We start from the raw sequence: 18,181 nt of genomic DNA on the forward strand, positions 1-18,181 counted from the left end.
AATTTTTCGAATTTTAAATTTTTTTCGAAAACATTTTTGAGATAAATTAGCATTGTTGCATTGTTTCAGTTTAGACGGTTAAGCGCCAATTAAGTAAGTAAGTAAGTTTCAGTAACAAACTTCATAGAAGTTTTTTCCCAAAATTTTGCAAGAAGAATTGTGCTGAGGAAATTTGAAAGAAAAATTTCACTTCTGTTTTTCTGTTCGGTGTTGTATGCATTGGGCTTATTTTCAAGTAATACTGCAAAAATTTATTATTTGTAAAACTAGTTTGCTTAAGCAGCATTTATGAAATTTTTGTTATATGGAAGGATGTTCGCATCTCATTTCAACGGACTCATAAGTATTTCAAACAAGCAGCTTTTGCATACGTTCAATCAGTACTTATGTCGGAATAGAAGTGGGCAAACTTGGGCTTAGACTGGCAATTGGCATTGCTTCTAGCCATGCTTATAATGGCATTATTTCGGGGCATTTAGGAAGAAATTTGAACTCGTGTGTATCCGGACACCAGGATTGTGAGCACTTTGACAATGTTTGTAGGGTGGGTGCATATTTATACTAAAAAAAACGTCTCAAACATTCTCTTGGCGCTCGTAATTTAAAAATACGAAATAAGTTAAAAATAAGTGTGAAATGTAAGAATTATAAAAATGTTTATTATGGAACCTTTTGTAACTGCGCTACGATAAAACTATGAGCCGCATACCAAAAAAAAAGTGTCAATAATAAGAGTTCATTGGAGTCATAAATGACGCCGGAAAGAATTCCAAAAGAGGCTAAATATAAGCTGTTTATGAATGTTCTAGGCGTCATATGTGAGTCTTATTTAGACTCATATATGAGAATAAGCTTATATAGAGCGACCAACGAAAACAATAAAGTACACTTATTCGGCCTACCAAATGACCGCATAATAAATGCAAACGCTCCCATTTAGATATATTTTTTTTAATCGGTTGTTGGGTAAATCAAAATGTTTGCACCGACGCTGGATTACAGATAGTTCAAACGATGGCGACCTTTGAGTTACACGAGTATAGTGTGGCGAATATTAGCAGTTCTATAGATCACTATGCTGCTACCAAATAAATGCACAACAACAATAAAGCAAGCAGCCGCACTTATGTACATGAAAACATCATAGCAAGCAGCCATACATAACCAGAAGCTTGAAGAAAGAGAAGCAATCACATATCACGTTATCATCAGCAGAAGTTGTTACTCACATATACACACGCATATGGCTAAAAAACCAAGTATGAGATACAACTGTTCCAGAAGGCATGTTCGTGAAAAGTCTAGACCTTGGGAGCAATATGTGAACGTGGAAACAGAGCGTATAAAGGCAGCGCAAGCTGAGGAATAATCAATCGGTTTGATTTTAAACGCTATAAGTGACGAACGCGATAATTGTACTACTCCCAAAGTAGTCTAAATAAAGACCATTTTGCTGTACTGAATATTGGAGTTATTTATTCGACAGTTCAGCGATTCGAGCGTTAGCAGAAGGTGTATAAAATTCGTTACAATAGTATATATCGCATATAATTTGGATTGATTTTGTGTGTAAATATTCTTATTTTGAGTACATACTGGGGTATTTATCCATTTTTATCATACATATATAACTAGTTTACTGTGTATTTACCATATGGGTAATTACATTTTTCCCATCCCTAGGTATGATGGAAGATGGTTCCAATATACATTAGAAATAGAAACCTGTATACACTTCAGAACAAACCCAAAAAATTTTAAAAATTCTAAAAAATAATAAACGCAAAAACACATTTCTCACCCATTAAAAGTGCAAGTTTTTGTCATCACTACCCTGTAAAGCCATAATGCATACATACTTATACACCACGGCATATCTATGAGTGGTTATGTAATATTTCAAATTGTTTGTAATTTTTCGCTCCGTATCCGAAAAAAGAACAAAGTTTCTCATTAACTTGAACAACTTTTCTTAGCAAATGACGCACAAAAAAACCAATTTCAAGTCGTCTTCGTACCTTTCTCTACAACTTTGAAGCTCAAAAAGTTGAGTGTCCTTAATAAACAAAAAAAAAGTTCTTGTACCAAAAAAACAGCAGTAAATCAAAATCAATGTCGATCTCCACCCAATTAGATAAACGTTGTGGTAAATTAAGTGCATCATTATAATAAGTATTTCTGTCTGTCATCCACACATATAACCACTTAATACCAGTTTGTCCTAAATATCAAGGTTAGCTTTATTACTTACGAATTTGAGAAAGAGAAAGTTCAACGTTATATTAAATTTCGGCACGAAATTCCTTATATTTCATACCACTCCAGCTTCTAGTCTAGCATCATGGCATTGCCAACATGTGTATACTACACATTTTTTACAATACACTAACAAAATACACGGCTATGAATTTGCTACGTCATTGCAAAGGAGCAACATCAAATCCACCTTTTTTTCAATATTGAAAAGTGCATAAATCTGTAACTGTCAATGCAAAGTATATGAACAGGAATAAACACGTTTTTTTTTTCAAACCAGCCAATTACACACAAACATATCTGTACTACCTGAAATACCGGTACCAGTGGGTACAGGATAGGTTAAGAGGGCGTGCGTAGATATTTTTGCCCATTGTGAATGCCCTCAGTAAGTGCAGGATAGCGGCACAATCATTTAACCCTATTACCTCCTAGTGGTCCTCAACGAACCATTTGCTTTCGCTGATGAATCCAAGAAGAAGCGAGACGTCCCAACCTCTGGCAGGCTGTCGAAAAACCGAGAGCCCAGAAATATGAACCTTCTTCTTTGGAGTCCCGGACACCGACAGAGATAGTGGTAGATCGACTACTCTTCCTCCTCATCCTGACAGCTTCTGCAGAGGAAGCTTGTTGGTATTCGGCACCGTCGGAGCATTGGTGCTATAGCACAATGATCTGTGATGACACCCGTAAATACCCTCACCGCAGATTTGTTCATTTTCAGGTTTCCCAACCTCTGCCAGGCTGTCGAAAATCCGAAATCCCAGATATTTGAGTATTCTTCTTTGATGCCGGGCATCGGCAGAGAGAGTGGTAGATCGACTTCTCTTCCTCCTTATTCTGACAACTTCTGCAGAGGGAGCTTGTTGGTATTCGGCACCGTCGAAGCATTGGTGCGATAGCACAATGACCTGTGATGACAGCCGTAAGTACCCTCACCGCGGATTTGTTCAGTTTGGGAAGGAAGCTGGTGCCTTTCCTATCCAAGCATGACCATAAGGACTTCGCAGTTTGTCCAAATCGGAACCTTTCCTAGCCATCTCACCTGCGAGTTAATTCCCTTCAATACCGCTGTGCCCAGCGATTTTATCATGTCGGACTCTAACGCCCTTAAGGCGGCTTGGCTGTCGACAAAGATTGTAACATTGATTGAAGTAGCTTTGTTGCTCTGTCTATGCCATAGACCTCGGCCTGGAATTCACTGCATGCGTCAGGAAGTCGGAATAATTGGCTTAACTATAGATGTGTTGAGTACATTCCAGCTGCAGTTCCCTTTTCCATTTTCGATCCGTCGGCGTAGATTGTAATACCCCTGCTATTGCTTAGGCCTTCTTCCCATTCCTCTCTTGAAGGATATCGTATGCTCTGAACCTCGAAATCCAAAACCGCTGTGATGTGGTCGGTTTTGGATGTTCGGTCGGTTATAATTCTGTTTAATTGTCCCTTCGTAATATCGTACAGAATGGTCGCGTGTCCGTGCTTTCCACATATTGGATTCTCTTATTCGAAGAGCCTTGTAGAGGCGTCAAATGAAAGATTACATTAAGCGCTTACTGAGGAGCGCTGCTCACGGCGCCTGACATTCCCAGGTATTCCTGCCTTTGTATCTTACCGGTCCTCTGTTGGTATACGTACAAATTTTTTGTAGAGGTAAAAAAGTGAAACTAATATAATCGTGAAGCTTATATTTGCTATTTGATTAAGCTTCTATACAAATTTAAAAAACTCTTAGGTTAGGTTGAACTGACCGTTCCGTGAGGACCTCACATAGACTGAATGAGTCCGTATTGTTACCAGAAGTTAATTAAACGAATAATCATATTAAAAACCAGGAACTCTGTTATAAAATAGCTCCGCCCTCTTAGCAAATACTAGAAGCTTTTTAGGGTCTATGCCACTTGCTGCTTCTAGATCTGACAGCTGTATTACTCCTAATAGCTGGAGTGCATGAGCACAAAACGATTTTTTTCTCCTTCATCCTGTACTTCCTACATCTGCCACTACTGACCAAGCCTATTTTAAAGGCATGTGACGCCAGAAGGCTGTGTCCAGTCAGTACAAAAATCCTTGAAACATTTTTGGATATTGACCTAAAAATACCATAGCATTCTTACTATTTTCTAGGGTCTGGATGTGGGTTTTAGTATGTGTAGGCAATATTCCATCAAATGTACGTACAATGTAATCCTATAAATTCTGGGTAATGACTGATATAAACAAAAAATAAATTCGCCTATCAATTTCCATAGAGATATCTAAAAAATTGCGCGTCTTATCTGAAACAACTGACTACCAACTACACAGTATAGTGAAGTTTTTTAAGAACCACGCCTCTTCGGATCCTTTTGTGTATATCAATTCTTTTAGTTTCAGACTACCCAATTTTACATTGTTATTACTATGGTTATTGTTAGTATACAAATATCTAAATAATTTTTATAGAACCTTAATCGTATTTGTTGTTGATAAAACGCTGAAATAATATCTTAAATAAATCACACATACATTTTGCACATCACCCATTCTCACGCACTAGCAACCCCGTCGGAAAAGTGGTTAGCCATGACCTTGACGACGTATGCGAATATGCATGCGTAGGCGTAACAAAAACCCTGATGGCAAACACGTCAACATAAAAGTCGTACGTAGAAGAAAATCTGCGCCAAACTGTTCTAAGCTGTAAGAGGAATAAGAGGCCGTGCTACACAAATAGGCATTAAAATCTGAGTCACAAACCAAACACACTGTGGCACCAAAAACGCAACCATTTGAATGCGATTTTTGCACATTATAATAATGTGACGCTACTTATTGCTCAACGATGGCATACTGGAGATCCAACAGAAGCATGGTAATAGTGAGGACAAGGCCCGAGAAAATGGTTAAACGGTAATCATCGTCAGCGCCTTTTACGCGAAAGCCAAAGAGTTTCAACTACGAACCGAAGAGAAAAATGAGTACTGTAAATAACTCCAAAAAGCTCCAACATAGCAATGATTGATCCCAAAACAATCCCCTAATCTAGTGATAGTTCAGCAAGTGATGACGTGACATAAGGTCACTTAAAAGACCAAGTTATCACTTTAAATGAACATAAAGTCAATTGGCCTTATCAGCATGTTAAATAACGACTTCAAATTACCATGAGGTCAATTGACTTTATGACGACTTTATTTACCATAAGGTCAGCTGATGTTATGACCTATTTTATATGTGACGTAATGGTCGTTTAGAAAATTTTCTTTTTGCCTTAAGACCATTTCGGGAAAAACGCCTTGGTTTTACTGATTTGAAATCAGCACAGAATCGAAAAAGCACCGCAGGATAGATTATACGTTTAGTTAAAATAGTTATTTATGCGATTTGTCATTGAGGGGAAACCCAAACATAAGGTAAGAAGAACACAAACTTTTTAATCCAAATTTTTGCTAGGCTTTTAGTTGAAAGAAATGTATGGCGCTGATGTCCATAAGCAGCTTTTACGTTGAAATTATACCAGAATAAATTAGTGGGGTGATATAACGACAACGGCCATTAGCGGGTCAATTCACGCTGTGACCACTTACTTCAAAAGTTCAATTGGCTATATGAACTCTTCAAATAGAGTCAATTAACTTTAAAAGCGCAAGAAAGATAAGATTAGGCGCCTACGACATTGAAGACCTCGAGCTCTAGTCCCAAGCAAAGCAACAGAGAAAATTTTGACAAAAGTATTTTCAAATAGAACAAACAGTTTTTCTAAGCGGGTCCCCCATCGACGTTGGTTTGGCAAACCACCACAATGTATTTCTGCCATAAAAAGCTTCTCAGTGAAAACTCCTCTTGTCTTGCAGCTGTAGTTCGGAGTTGGCGTAAAACAATTACAAGGGAAAAATAAAAAGGAGCACGCAGCAAACTCGAAGAGAAGCTTGGCCTAAATCTCCTCGAAGGTAAATGGCTTTTAATTTTTTTTTTTTTTTTACCATATCTTCCTCAATTTATGAGATATTAGCTCCATTTTTACCGCTTGCTTCTCTATACATTACATATTGTTGTCTAAAAACATCGTAGAGATCTGTCGTATTTATAGTACATATCCCATACAATCGATCGTCTGGACCAGAAGCATTTCGCAGGCCAGGCAATGGTTAGCCCTATTAAAAGAACTAAAGTCGTTTGCTGGCAGTACGTGGGGAAAACAGAACGTTGCTAACCACGAACAAAGCAATAGGCCGGCCGCTCATGTGCTACGCGTCACCAGTTTAGTCACATGGTCTTGAAAACACAAACTGAAAGAGGCTGCAGGCCTATCAAAATGCTGCACTCAGAACTGCCACTGGATTATTCCTTATGACCCCTGAAGATCATCTACAAAACGAAAGTGCTCAATATTAAAGAGCATAGCGAAATGCTGAGTGTGGTTATATGAAATATGTTGTTTAGACTTTCCGTGTAACAACTAGGCGTATACGCGACTTTCTCGTACTGAATATACAGATCCGACTAAATTAATAAATTTCTATTTAATATATGTATATTATTTTATAAAATGTAATTTTTATTTTGATAGATATTTATCTTTTATTAAGTTTATATTCAACACAATTTCTTTTTGTAATGAACATTTTTGATAATCACAAAATCAATATTGAATATTAAAAATTGGTAAAACATTTCAAAATTACAAAATTCAAAGTAACTTAAACACAAAGTTAAATGAAAATAATAAGAATCCAACACTGAGCATGCATAATTTCCAAACGTGGACACCCTAGCAATCAACTGCTAGATCTAGCTTTGCCTACAAAAGGGTTAAACGAACATCTCAATAAGCACTATGATGGTATCCGGCACCTACCTACACAGTCGTTCAGAAACGTTAACGCCTTTGCCTGGACGCGCCCTTTTAACCCCGTTATCAATACACACTATCCTACTCTTACAGAAGAAGAAAACAAACTACTAAGGGAGACACGAATGATCCTGGCACAGCTTCGTTCTGAATACTGTAACAGGTTAAACTCTTACTTGTTCGGAATCAACCCCGACACACGTAATGTATGGCCTGCATGCGATGTGTCGACACATGACATCAACTATCCTTTCAATTGTAATGTGGAACCTATGCCTCTAACACCAACTTCCCTATGGCCCAATCCTGTTGAGACTGCTAGTTTCCTTGGACTCCCGTTAGAGGACTTTGACGGCAATTTGTGAGTGGTCGTACTCATTGAATGGGGCCAAACATTCTCAACACAGCAACAACAACAAACAAAATAGGGCTTTTAATTTTATGGATAATAAAAAAAAAACATAAAACCACGGCAATTTTCAATTAAATGTCTATCATTTTGTAATTCATAGACTTCGATACGTTTCTGTCTATATTCCCATACCAGTCTGTTTCGCGCTGGGAAATGGCTTCCATTTTTAATATTCACACACACACACACACACATGTTCATACATAAGCACACGTATTCAACAACTTACGTGTTTGGAATGTTACGCATTGAACGATGTCGAAAAAATATTATCACCAAAGTGCCATTACCCAAAACGCCTACAATAAAGATGAGTGCAAATAGTACCGTTATAATATATGTTTCAGGTCGCTGGTCTGGTGGCACATAATCTGTAGCTGGATCGATTTCCGTATCATCATCAATTTCGTTAACATCACTACTTGCATCATTCCCATCATTCGTCAACAACCAAATATTCGATTCACTTTTGTTATTGTATTGTGTTTCGATAAAACTGTTGCCTGATGACGTTATATTACTTACAGCAGCAGCTAAAATTTGGCTAGCAACATCAACAAAATATGTATGTGATGTTGTATTCGAAATATATGGAATTTCAGTATTGTTGAATGCTGCTGCTGCTGGAGATGGAACGGTTGCTGGTGGTGGCTGTGAGATGAGCATGTTGATGAAGTCTACGCTGATTGGCGTTGTCACAATACAACTGCCAACTGAATATTTGATGAGATGTATGAGGCGCACTTTGCTTTCATCCGTTTACAAAGGGGTTATTATTGTGATATGTATTTGTTGTTCTTTGCTGTCTGATGCGCTCAACTTTTGTATATTTATTTGTATGTACTTAAGCGCTTTGTATTGTTTTTGTATTCAAGTGGATTTATATGAGCCTTGTTATAGTTTTCGACGTGCCTCATGTCGCCTGACATTGTGGCAATGTTTTAGTAATTTTTTTTTTTTTTTTTTTTTTTTTTGTGGTGTGTATTTTGATGTTGCGGTTGGTAAGCAGCTTACTTACATTGTTGTGTATTTATTTGCTGAAATAAAAATTGTTAAACATTTTATAGCTGCCAACTACTAACAAAAGTGAATAGAAATAGAAAGAAATTTATTTAAATTTATATTGGTTTATTCATTTTTTTTTTATTGCGGATACCGTGGTGTGATGGTAGCGTGCTCCGCCTACCACACCGAATGCCCTGGGTTCACACCCCGTGCAAAGCAACAACAACATTTTAGAAATAAGGTTTTTCAATTAGACGACAATTTTTCTAAGCGGGGTCGCCCCTCGGCAGTGTTTGGCAAGCACTCCGAGTGTATTTCTGCCATTAAAAGCTCTCAATGAAAACTCATCGGCCTTGCAGATGCCGTTCGGAATCGGCATAAAACATGTAGGGCCCCGTCCGGCCAATTTGTAGGAAAAATCCAGAGGAACACGGCGCAAATTGAAAGAGAAGCTCGGCCTTAGATCTTTTTGGAGGTTATCGCGCCTTACATTTATTTATTTTTTATTCATTTTTCGTAGTTTTTAGTTTATTGGAATTTAGTTTTGCGACTTAGTGGCTGGGGGAATGGCATGCTTTTTGGAAGTAAAATTTCGTTTATTTAGCAAAACTGTAAAAACGAAATAAAATTTAAGCGTATCGAATCGTTTTCTACTCATTTTTTAGGCTGCGTATAGAACGCATTATTTTAAGGTTAGTTTGAAATTTGTAGTCGTAAAAAGGGTGTAAACTTGCGTTCCCTAAACAGGTACCAAGTGCGTTTAGGACTTTTCCTACCTGTCTCTTCATACTCTGTGTATGACGTGGATCCCCCCTGATTTAGTAAGCTTTCTTTGTTTTTTCTCATTTACGGTAGGCCGTTCGGGAGCATCGTCGTGACTGAGGTTGATGTCCTAATGCGGTAAGAGTTGGTTAGCCCGAACATTGCATTGCAACAGGGTGTTATGACTCTTAGAATTGAATAGGTGCTATACAGGCCTCCAATCCCACCAAGGTGTAGGTAAGTCCACTCACATCATCGATTGGGACCAAATTAAAAAAAGCCTTGGGCGCTGGACATGTATGTTTGGATATAACGTGGAATTATGCCAACAATGGCAGATACTCACGTAAAACTAAGCACTTAATGTCTCTCCACGCTTAGTGAAGATATTCCCCTTCTATTGCTTCCAAATATGTGTGTCGATAGCAATACTTTCTGACGCGGAGCCCTCTTATCAGTTGGGAGGTAGGTAGAGGAAGACTTCCGGCAGAAAAAGGGATTAGTTTATGCATCCAATTGACGTCAGTTAAGACGAATTTTACGTAATACATTTACATAAATATTTTGGGTGCATAAATATCTTTTCTTATGGCATGAGAGACTACAAAATGTAAGCATAGGGTGAGTGTAGGCGTAATGTTAGGGAGTGGAAAAAAAAGTAAGAGAGGAAAGAAAAGTAAAGATGTAAAACCAATATCGAAACCGGAACGGGAACTGAAACCAGGCAGTTTGTTACGGATTTGTTATCGAAGTGTTAGCGATTTGTTATCGATAACAAGCTTTATTGACCAGCTCTCAAATGTTTATCGATGGGTTATTTGCTTGTTATCCTTTTCGTTAAGTCAAATTATCAGTTTATTATCCATATTGTTTTATATACATGATTTATCGATTTGCTAACGATGTGTTATATATTTTTTATCGGTAAAATAACGTTTTCGATGAGTTATCGGGTTTTTTACAGAAGGGTTGTCTATCGATTTATTTATGTATAAGTTACCGAAAAAACATCGAGTTATTATGAGGAAGTTATCGATTTGTTATCGAAAAAAATATAAATTTTGTATCAAAAAAAGTCGATTTGCTTTTGAAAAGTTATGGATTTTATATCGGCGTATTAGCGGTTTGTAATCGACGATAACAATTTATTATCCAAAAGTTATCGATTTGCCATGGAAAACGTATATATTTGTCATTGAAAAGTTATTGATTTGTTATCGAAGAAATATCAACTGGATAACGAAAGCTTATTGATTTTATATCGAAATGTTAAAGTTTTTTAATCGACGAAATCAATTTGTTATAAAAACATTATAGAATTGTTATCGATTTGTTAAAATAAAATAGTTAATAGAGAAGGCATTTCGCTTAAGCTCATTTCTCTATCCACTACTCGCAGGTACCTGAATGGCGCAGGACCCATTCCGATGATTTTACGCAGGCTCATTAAGACCTTCTAAATTATAGAGGAAATTATGACTGTACTCCCAGTTGGCTCTCTAAAGCTCTGTTTAAAAAGAACCCAACCCCACGCTGTAGAAGCCCTGAGGTCACTAAGTGACTCCGTTCACAACGGAGGTTTTCACCTTCTACAGGAACTTAAAAGACTTGTTTTACGAAACGTGAAAGTTGCAAATACATATATATATGTATATACATATAGAGTAGCGAATAGAAAAAAAGCAGTGGGAATTTTTATAAAATTTCGTTAAATAAATTTATAAAACTTTTACGAGCATTCCAAGCTTTTCGAAAACATTTTTGAGATGGGTTTGTTTAGTTTGAGTTACAAAATTCAAAGACGTTTTTTATTTATGAAAAAAAAAGAGTTTTATTGACAAAATTTCATAAAATCTTTCATACTTATTTTCTGAGTTTATTTGACGAAATTTGATAAAAATTCTCACTGCGCTTTGTGCGCTAACTAACCAGGGTTGCCAATAGACATTTTTTTTTTTTCCTCCACATCGATCTCAAACCCCTGCCAAAATGGGCTTTCGTTTGCGCTCGTATGACCACATAAATGATTACTATTTTATCTTCATAATGACTTCTATTAACAACTAATATCATTATATAAACTATTTCTACAAACATTTGTAACAGGAAGATACTCAAAAGCAACTAAGAAAAATAAAACAACAGAGCTTACTATATATATCAGCGATACAATAGGCAATCAAATTCAGGATAAACCCGGAAGTACGGACATAAAAGCTAAATTATTCAAAAAACAAAAACATTGCGTAATATATTTGCTGCAAGGTGAAGGAAATCCAAGCATTCACTACACATTGCATGCATTTGTTAGTTTTGCCTTCTTGTAACAGCCCAAACAGCTGGTGGCTAATGCTTACACTGACATATTTATTTAGACAACAAAAGCCAATGCGACACCGTTTTCTTGTGCTTTGAAGGCCATTAGATAATAAACAAGAAATACTAAACGAATGTCGAAGTATGGAAAACATTTTGCTGGTGAAAACTATCTTTATAAATGGAAAAAGATAACTATGTACATTAGAGCGTATCAATATGTAAAATAATTTAAAAAAAATTTTTAAGTTAAACGGCTTTATTGAAAACAATACCTACATGAAGTAATAATAATACTAAAAGCTAGCAAATAATTAGGTAGGTCCTAGGTATTAGTCATCACACTCCTCATCAATCTAGGGCGTTGATCAGACAATTAAATAAAAGCATTGGGCGCGTGAATTTTCCCAAAATGTGAGGCGTAGCATAACCTGATTAAGGTTCAGTTGGTTTTACTTATGACTATCAATAGAAATTTGACGCGTGTAAAGCTTTTATTTTTTTTATACTCAGTTGAGCAGAGCTCACAGAGTATATTAACTTTGCTTGGATAACGGTTGGTTGTACAGGTATAAAAGAATCGAGGTAGATATAGACTTCCATAAATCAAGATCATCAGTATCGAAAAAAAATTCGATTGAGCCATGTCCGTCCGTCTGTCCCTTAACACAATAACTTGAGTAAATTTTGAGGTATCTTGATGAAATTTGGTATGTAGGTTCCTGGGCACTCATCTCAGATCGCTTTTTAAAATGAACGATATCGGACAATAACCACGCCCACTTTTTCGATATCGAAAATTTCGAAAAATCGAAAAAGTGCGAAAATTCATTACCAAATATGGATTAAGAGATGAAACTTGGTAGATGAGTTGAACTTATGACGCAGAATAGAAAACTAGTAAAACTTTGGACAATGGGCGTGGCGCCGCCCACTATTAAAAGAAGGCAATTTAGAAGTTTTGCAAGCTGTAATTTGGCAGTCGTTGAAGATATCATGATGAAATATGGCAGGAACGTTACTCTTATTACTGTATGTCTGCTTAATAAAAATTTGCAAAATCGGAGAACGACCACGCCCACTTTTTAAAATTTTTTTTTTTTTAAATTCAAATTTTAAAAGAAAATTTAATATCTTTACAGTATATAAGTAAATTATGTCAACATTCAACTCCAGTAATGATATGTTGCAACAAAATACAAAAATAAAAGAAAATTCCAAAATGGGCGTGGCTCCGCCCTTTTTCATTTAATTTGTCTAGGATACTTTTAATGCCATAAGTCGAACAAAAATTTACCAATCCTTGTGAAATTTGGTAGAGGCTTAGATTCTAGGACGATAACTGTTTTCTGTGAAAAAGGGCGTAATCGATTGAAGCCACGCCCAGTTTTTATACACAGTCGACCGTCTGTCCTTCCGCTCGGCCGTTAACACGATAACTTGAGCAAAAATCGATATATCTTTACTAAACTCAGTTCACGTACTTATCTGAACTCACATTGTATTGGTGTAAAAAATGGCCGAAATCCGACTATGACCACGCCCACTTTTTCGATATCGAAAATTACGAAAAATGAAAAAAATGCCATAATTATATACCAAATACGAAAAAAGGGATGAAACATGGTAATTTGATTGGTTTATTGACGCGAAATATAACTTTAGAAAAAACATATTAAGTAGAAGAAAATGAAAAAGTTTTGCAGGGCGAAATCAAAAGCCCTTGGAATCTTGGAAGGAATACTGTTCGTGGTATTACATATATAAATAAATTATCGGTACGCGACAGATGATGTTCTGGATCACCCTGGTCCACATTTTGGTCGATATCTCGAAAACGCCTTCACATATACAACTAAGGGCCACTCCCTTTTAAAACCCTCATTAATACATTTAATTTGATACCCATATCGTACAAACACATTCTAGAGTCACCCCTGGTCCACGTTTATGGCGATATCTCGAAAAGGCGTCCACATATAGAACTAAGGCTCACTCCTTTTTAAAATACTCATTAGCACCTTTCGCTTGACACCCATATCGTACAAACAAATTCTAGAGTCACCCCTGGCCCACCTTTATGGGGATATCTCGAAAAGACATCCATCTATAGAACTTAGGCCCACGCCCTTTTAAAATACTCATTAACACCTTTCAGTTGATACCCATATCGTACAAACAAATTCTAGAGTCACCCCTGGTCCACCTTTATGGCGATATCTCGAAAAGGCGTCCACATATAGAACTAAGGCCCACGCTCTCTTAAAATACTCATTAACACCTTTCATTTGATACTCATATCGTACAAAGAAATTCTAGAGTCACCCCTGGTCCATCTCTATGGTGATATCTCGAAAAGGCGTCCATCTATAGAACTTAGGCCCACGCCCTTTTAAAATACTCATTAATATCTTTCATTTGATACCCATATGGTACAAAATAAATTCTAGAGGCGCCACACCCCTGGTCCACCTTTATGGCGATATCTCGAAAAGGCGTCCATCTATAGAACTTAGGCCCACTCCCTTTTAAAATTATCATTAACACATTTCATTTGATACCCATATGGTACAAACAAATTCTAGAGTCAGGCCTGGTCCACCTTTATGGCGATATCCCTAAATGGCGTCCATCTATAGAACTATGGCCCACTTCCTCTTAAAATACTCTTTAAAACCTTCCATTTGATACACATGTCATACAAACACATTCCAGGGTAACCCTAGGTTCTTTTTACTACATGATGATTTTCCCTTACTTTGTCTCCACAGCTCTCAACTGAGTATGTAATGTTCGGTTACACCCGAACTTAGCCTTCCTTACTTGTTTTATTTTTTGTTATTATTATTTTATTTTCAAGTTTTTAGTCTTTATTTAATTGCCTATTATTTCTCATTCTATTTAGTTCATTTAGTAGCTCATTATTACAGGGACTCTTTCCTGACAATTTTTTGCAATCTAAGTCCTCAATACATAATCCTTCCAAAGACTTTACTGGACTCTGCGCCATGTATGCTTGTCCCTCCTCGAACTCCAAAATATTTTGAGGTCACTTCTACCATACGGTATGCATTATGTGTTCCAGATATGAGCCAAATCGGTCCATAAATATGATTTTTTGAAATATTTCGATCCCCGCACCAGCTATGGGAGTTTTTTCTTATTATTGCATTGTCATGGGGTTCTGAACTATATTCCAAGTTTCAAGCTTCTAGCTTATCGGGAAGTTACTTAAATTTCAATTACAAAATTCATGCAGGCCGGCCGTCCACCATATCAAATAAAGCTAAATAAAACCATTTAAAAATCATTTTTTTTTACCAGCTATCTTCTTCTCCTTCATCTTCTTGTAGCGATAAAGATACTCCTCGAAGTGTTTGGGAAGTATTATCGATTATAATATTACCCTGACGGATATGGATGCGGTACGTACCAGAAATCAGCGCCATGAAGGTACTAGATTGACCATTATGGAAACGATTTGATAGGACCACGCCTAACCTAACCTATAAGTTGGTTTAAGATGCAGTTTACAGTAGGTATGCCTCACATGAGAATATTCTAGGACTTTGAGGCCGATGTGGCTACTTGAACGAGATAGTTTGATAATTGATTACATATCCAAAACTTGGCCACATATCCAGCAATTGTCTACAATTTTCCTTAAATTTTTATAATCTTAAATGATTTTACATGAGTTCAGCACATAAAAGGCGATAGTTCGCGAATCTTAAGGGAAAATATACGCGTTTCGAAGCTTTCGTGTCTTCTTCGGGGGATATTCATTTTATTTTCATAAATTAAAATTCAAAATATTTTTTTATATTCAAACCAATTCCATAGGTTTTAACACACTGTACCTAACTTATTTAAAACACAAGTAAAGGTGTCTATGTTAGGGTGCAACCGAACATTATATACTCAGCGTGAGCTACAATTGTACATTTCAGTTCAGATAAATTACTTTTCTACATAACACGTGGCACCGCCCGTAAAAAAAATGTCTCCCGATTTCCTCTTGCAATAAAACTTGATAAGTGAAATATCATTGATTCAAAACTATTTTTTGCAAAGTTATAGCTTATTATTCTAGTCTACGACCCTTTTAAACTTTTTTTATATCTAAGTTGCTGTGGTCTTTAACCGATCCCGTCCATTTTTTCTAGAAATATTTCCTACTGTAGGAGAAATTTGTTTACCCAATTTTATTACGATCCGTTAATTTTTCTTCTAGTTATGGCTCCCGAAACATAGAAAATTTCGCCCATTTTTTTAAATTTGATGTTTTTCCTATTTCCTGTCAAAAATCCACTTGGGAAATGAAAAACCATTGATATAAAGCTCTTTTCTGCAAAGATATAGGTTATTTTATTCGTCCACGACCCTTTCAAAAATCTTTTATATAAAAGTGGGCGTGGTCCTTAACCGATTTCGATAATTTTTCTTCAAAGCTTTCCTTATAGTAAAGGCAACCTCTCTGCGGAATTTTGTTACGGTAGGTTTAACGATTTTTGATTTATGATTAACAATATTTTTAAAATTGATTTTATTACAAGTGGGCGTTGCCACGCCCATTTAAAAAAAAAATTTTTTTAATTTTTATCAAGAGTCTCAATATCAGCCCACACGTCAAGTTTCAACATTCTAGGTGTATTATTTACTAAATAGTCATGTTTTTTGTGTTTCCCAAAATGTTATATATATAAAAAGTGGGCGTGGTTATCGTCCGATTTCGCTCATTTTCAATACCAATCTATTCTGGGTGCAGCTAAGCTCGCATACAAAATTTGGTGAAGATATCTCAATATTTACTCAAGTTATCGTGTTAACGAACGGACGGACGGACGGATGGACTGACATGGCTCAATTAAATTTATTTTCGATACTGATGACTTTGATATATGGAAGTCTATATCTATCTCTATTCCTTTATACCTGTAGAACCAACCGTTATCCAATCAAAGTTAGTATACTCTGTGTGCCAAGCACGATGAGTATAAAAAAAGCAAAGCCAATAGGTGTCATCTTCAGTAAACTTATTATACTCAGTTGAGCAGAGCTCACAGAGTATATTAACTCTGATTGGATAACGGTTGGTTGTACAGGTATAAAAGAATCGAGATAGATATAGACTTCCATATATCAAAATCATTAGGATCGAAAAAAAAATGTGATTGAGCCATGTCCGTCCGTCCGTCCGTTAACACGATAACTTGAGTAAATTTTGAGGTATCTTGATGTAATTTGGTATGTAGGTTCCTGAGCACTCATCTCAGATCGCTATTTAAAATGAACAATATCGCACTATAACCACGCCCACTTTTTCGATATCGAAAATTTCGAAAAACCGAAAAAGTGCGATAATTCATTACCAAAGACGAATAAAGTGATGAAACATGGTAGGTGAGTTAAACTTATGACGCAGGATAGAAAAATAGTAAAATTTTGGACAATGGGCGTGCCACCGCCCACTTTTAAAAGAAGGTAATTTAAAAGTTTTACAAGCTGTAATTTGGCAGTCGTTGAAGATATCATGATGAAATTTGGCAGGAACGTTACTCCTATTACTATATGTATGCTTAATAAAAATTAGCAAACTCGGAGAACGACCACGCCCACTTTAAAAAAAAAAATTTTTTTTTAAATCAAATTTTAACAAAAAATGTAATATCTTTACAGTATATAAGTAAATTATGTCAACATTCAACTCCAGTAATGATATGGTGAAACAAAATGCAAAAATAAAAGTAAATTTCAGAATGGGCGTGGCTCCGCCCTTTTTCATTTAATTTGTCTAGGATACTTTTAATGCCATAAGTCGAACAAAAATTTACCAATCATTGTGAAATTTGACAGGCGCTTAGATTCTGGGACGATAACTTATTTCTGTGAAAAAGGGCGAAATCGGTTGAAGCCATGCCCAGTTTTTATACACAGTCGACCGTCTGTCCTTCCGCTCGGCCGTTAACACGATAACTTGAGCAAAAATCGATATATCTTTACTAAGCTCAGTTCACGTACTTATCTGAACTTACTTACTTTTTCGATATCGAAAATTACGAAAAACGAAAAAATGCCATAATTCTATACCAAATACGAAAAAAGGGATGAAACATGGTATTTGGATTAGTTTATTGACGCAAAATATAACTTTAGAAAAAAACTTTATAAAATGGGTGTGACACCTACCATATTAAGCAGAAGAAAGTGAAAAAGTTCTGCCGGGCGAAATAAAAAACCCTTGAAATCTTGGTAGGAATACTGTTCGTGGTATTACATATATAAATAAATTAGCGGTATCCAACGGATGATGTTCTGGTCACTCTGGTCCACATTTTGGTCGATATCTGGAAAACGCCTTCACATATACAACTACCACCACTCCCTTTTAAAAGCCTCATTAATACCTTTAATTTGATACCCATATCGTACAAACACATTCTAGAGTCACCCCTGGTACACCTTTATGGCGATATCTCGAAAAGGCGCCCACCTATAGAACTAAGCCCCACGCCCTTTCAAAATACTCATTAATACCTTTCGTTTGATACCCATATTGTACAAACGCATTCTAGAGTCACCCCTGGTCCACCTTTATG

At 36.3% G+C, this 18,181-nt stretch overlaps 1 protein-coding gene across 1 annotated transcript in view; it reads right to left on the reverse strand.

Moving 5' to 3' along the window:
* The window catches only part of CCHa2-R (CCHamide-2 receptor), a 113,549-nt gene that overhangs the window by 46,064 nt on the left and 49,304 nt on the right, over window positions 1-18,181 (reverse strand). Inside the window, exon 2 of the mRNA XM_067777346.1 lies at window positions 7,729-8,536. Coding sequence (XP_067633447.1) covers window positions 7,729-8,165 — 437 coding nt within the window. The 5' untranslated portion in view covers window positions 8,166-8,536. The remainder of the gene's footprint in view (window positions 1-7,728; window positions 8,537-18,181) is intronic.

Source organism: Eurosta solidaginis, chromosome 3, assembly GCF_040869045.1.
Source record: "Eurosta solidaginis isolate ZX-2024a chromosome 3, ASM4086904v1, whole genome shotgun sequence".
NCBI lineage: Eukaryota > Metazoa > Arthropoda > Insecta > Diptera > Tephritidae > Eurosta > Eurosta solidaginis.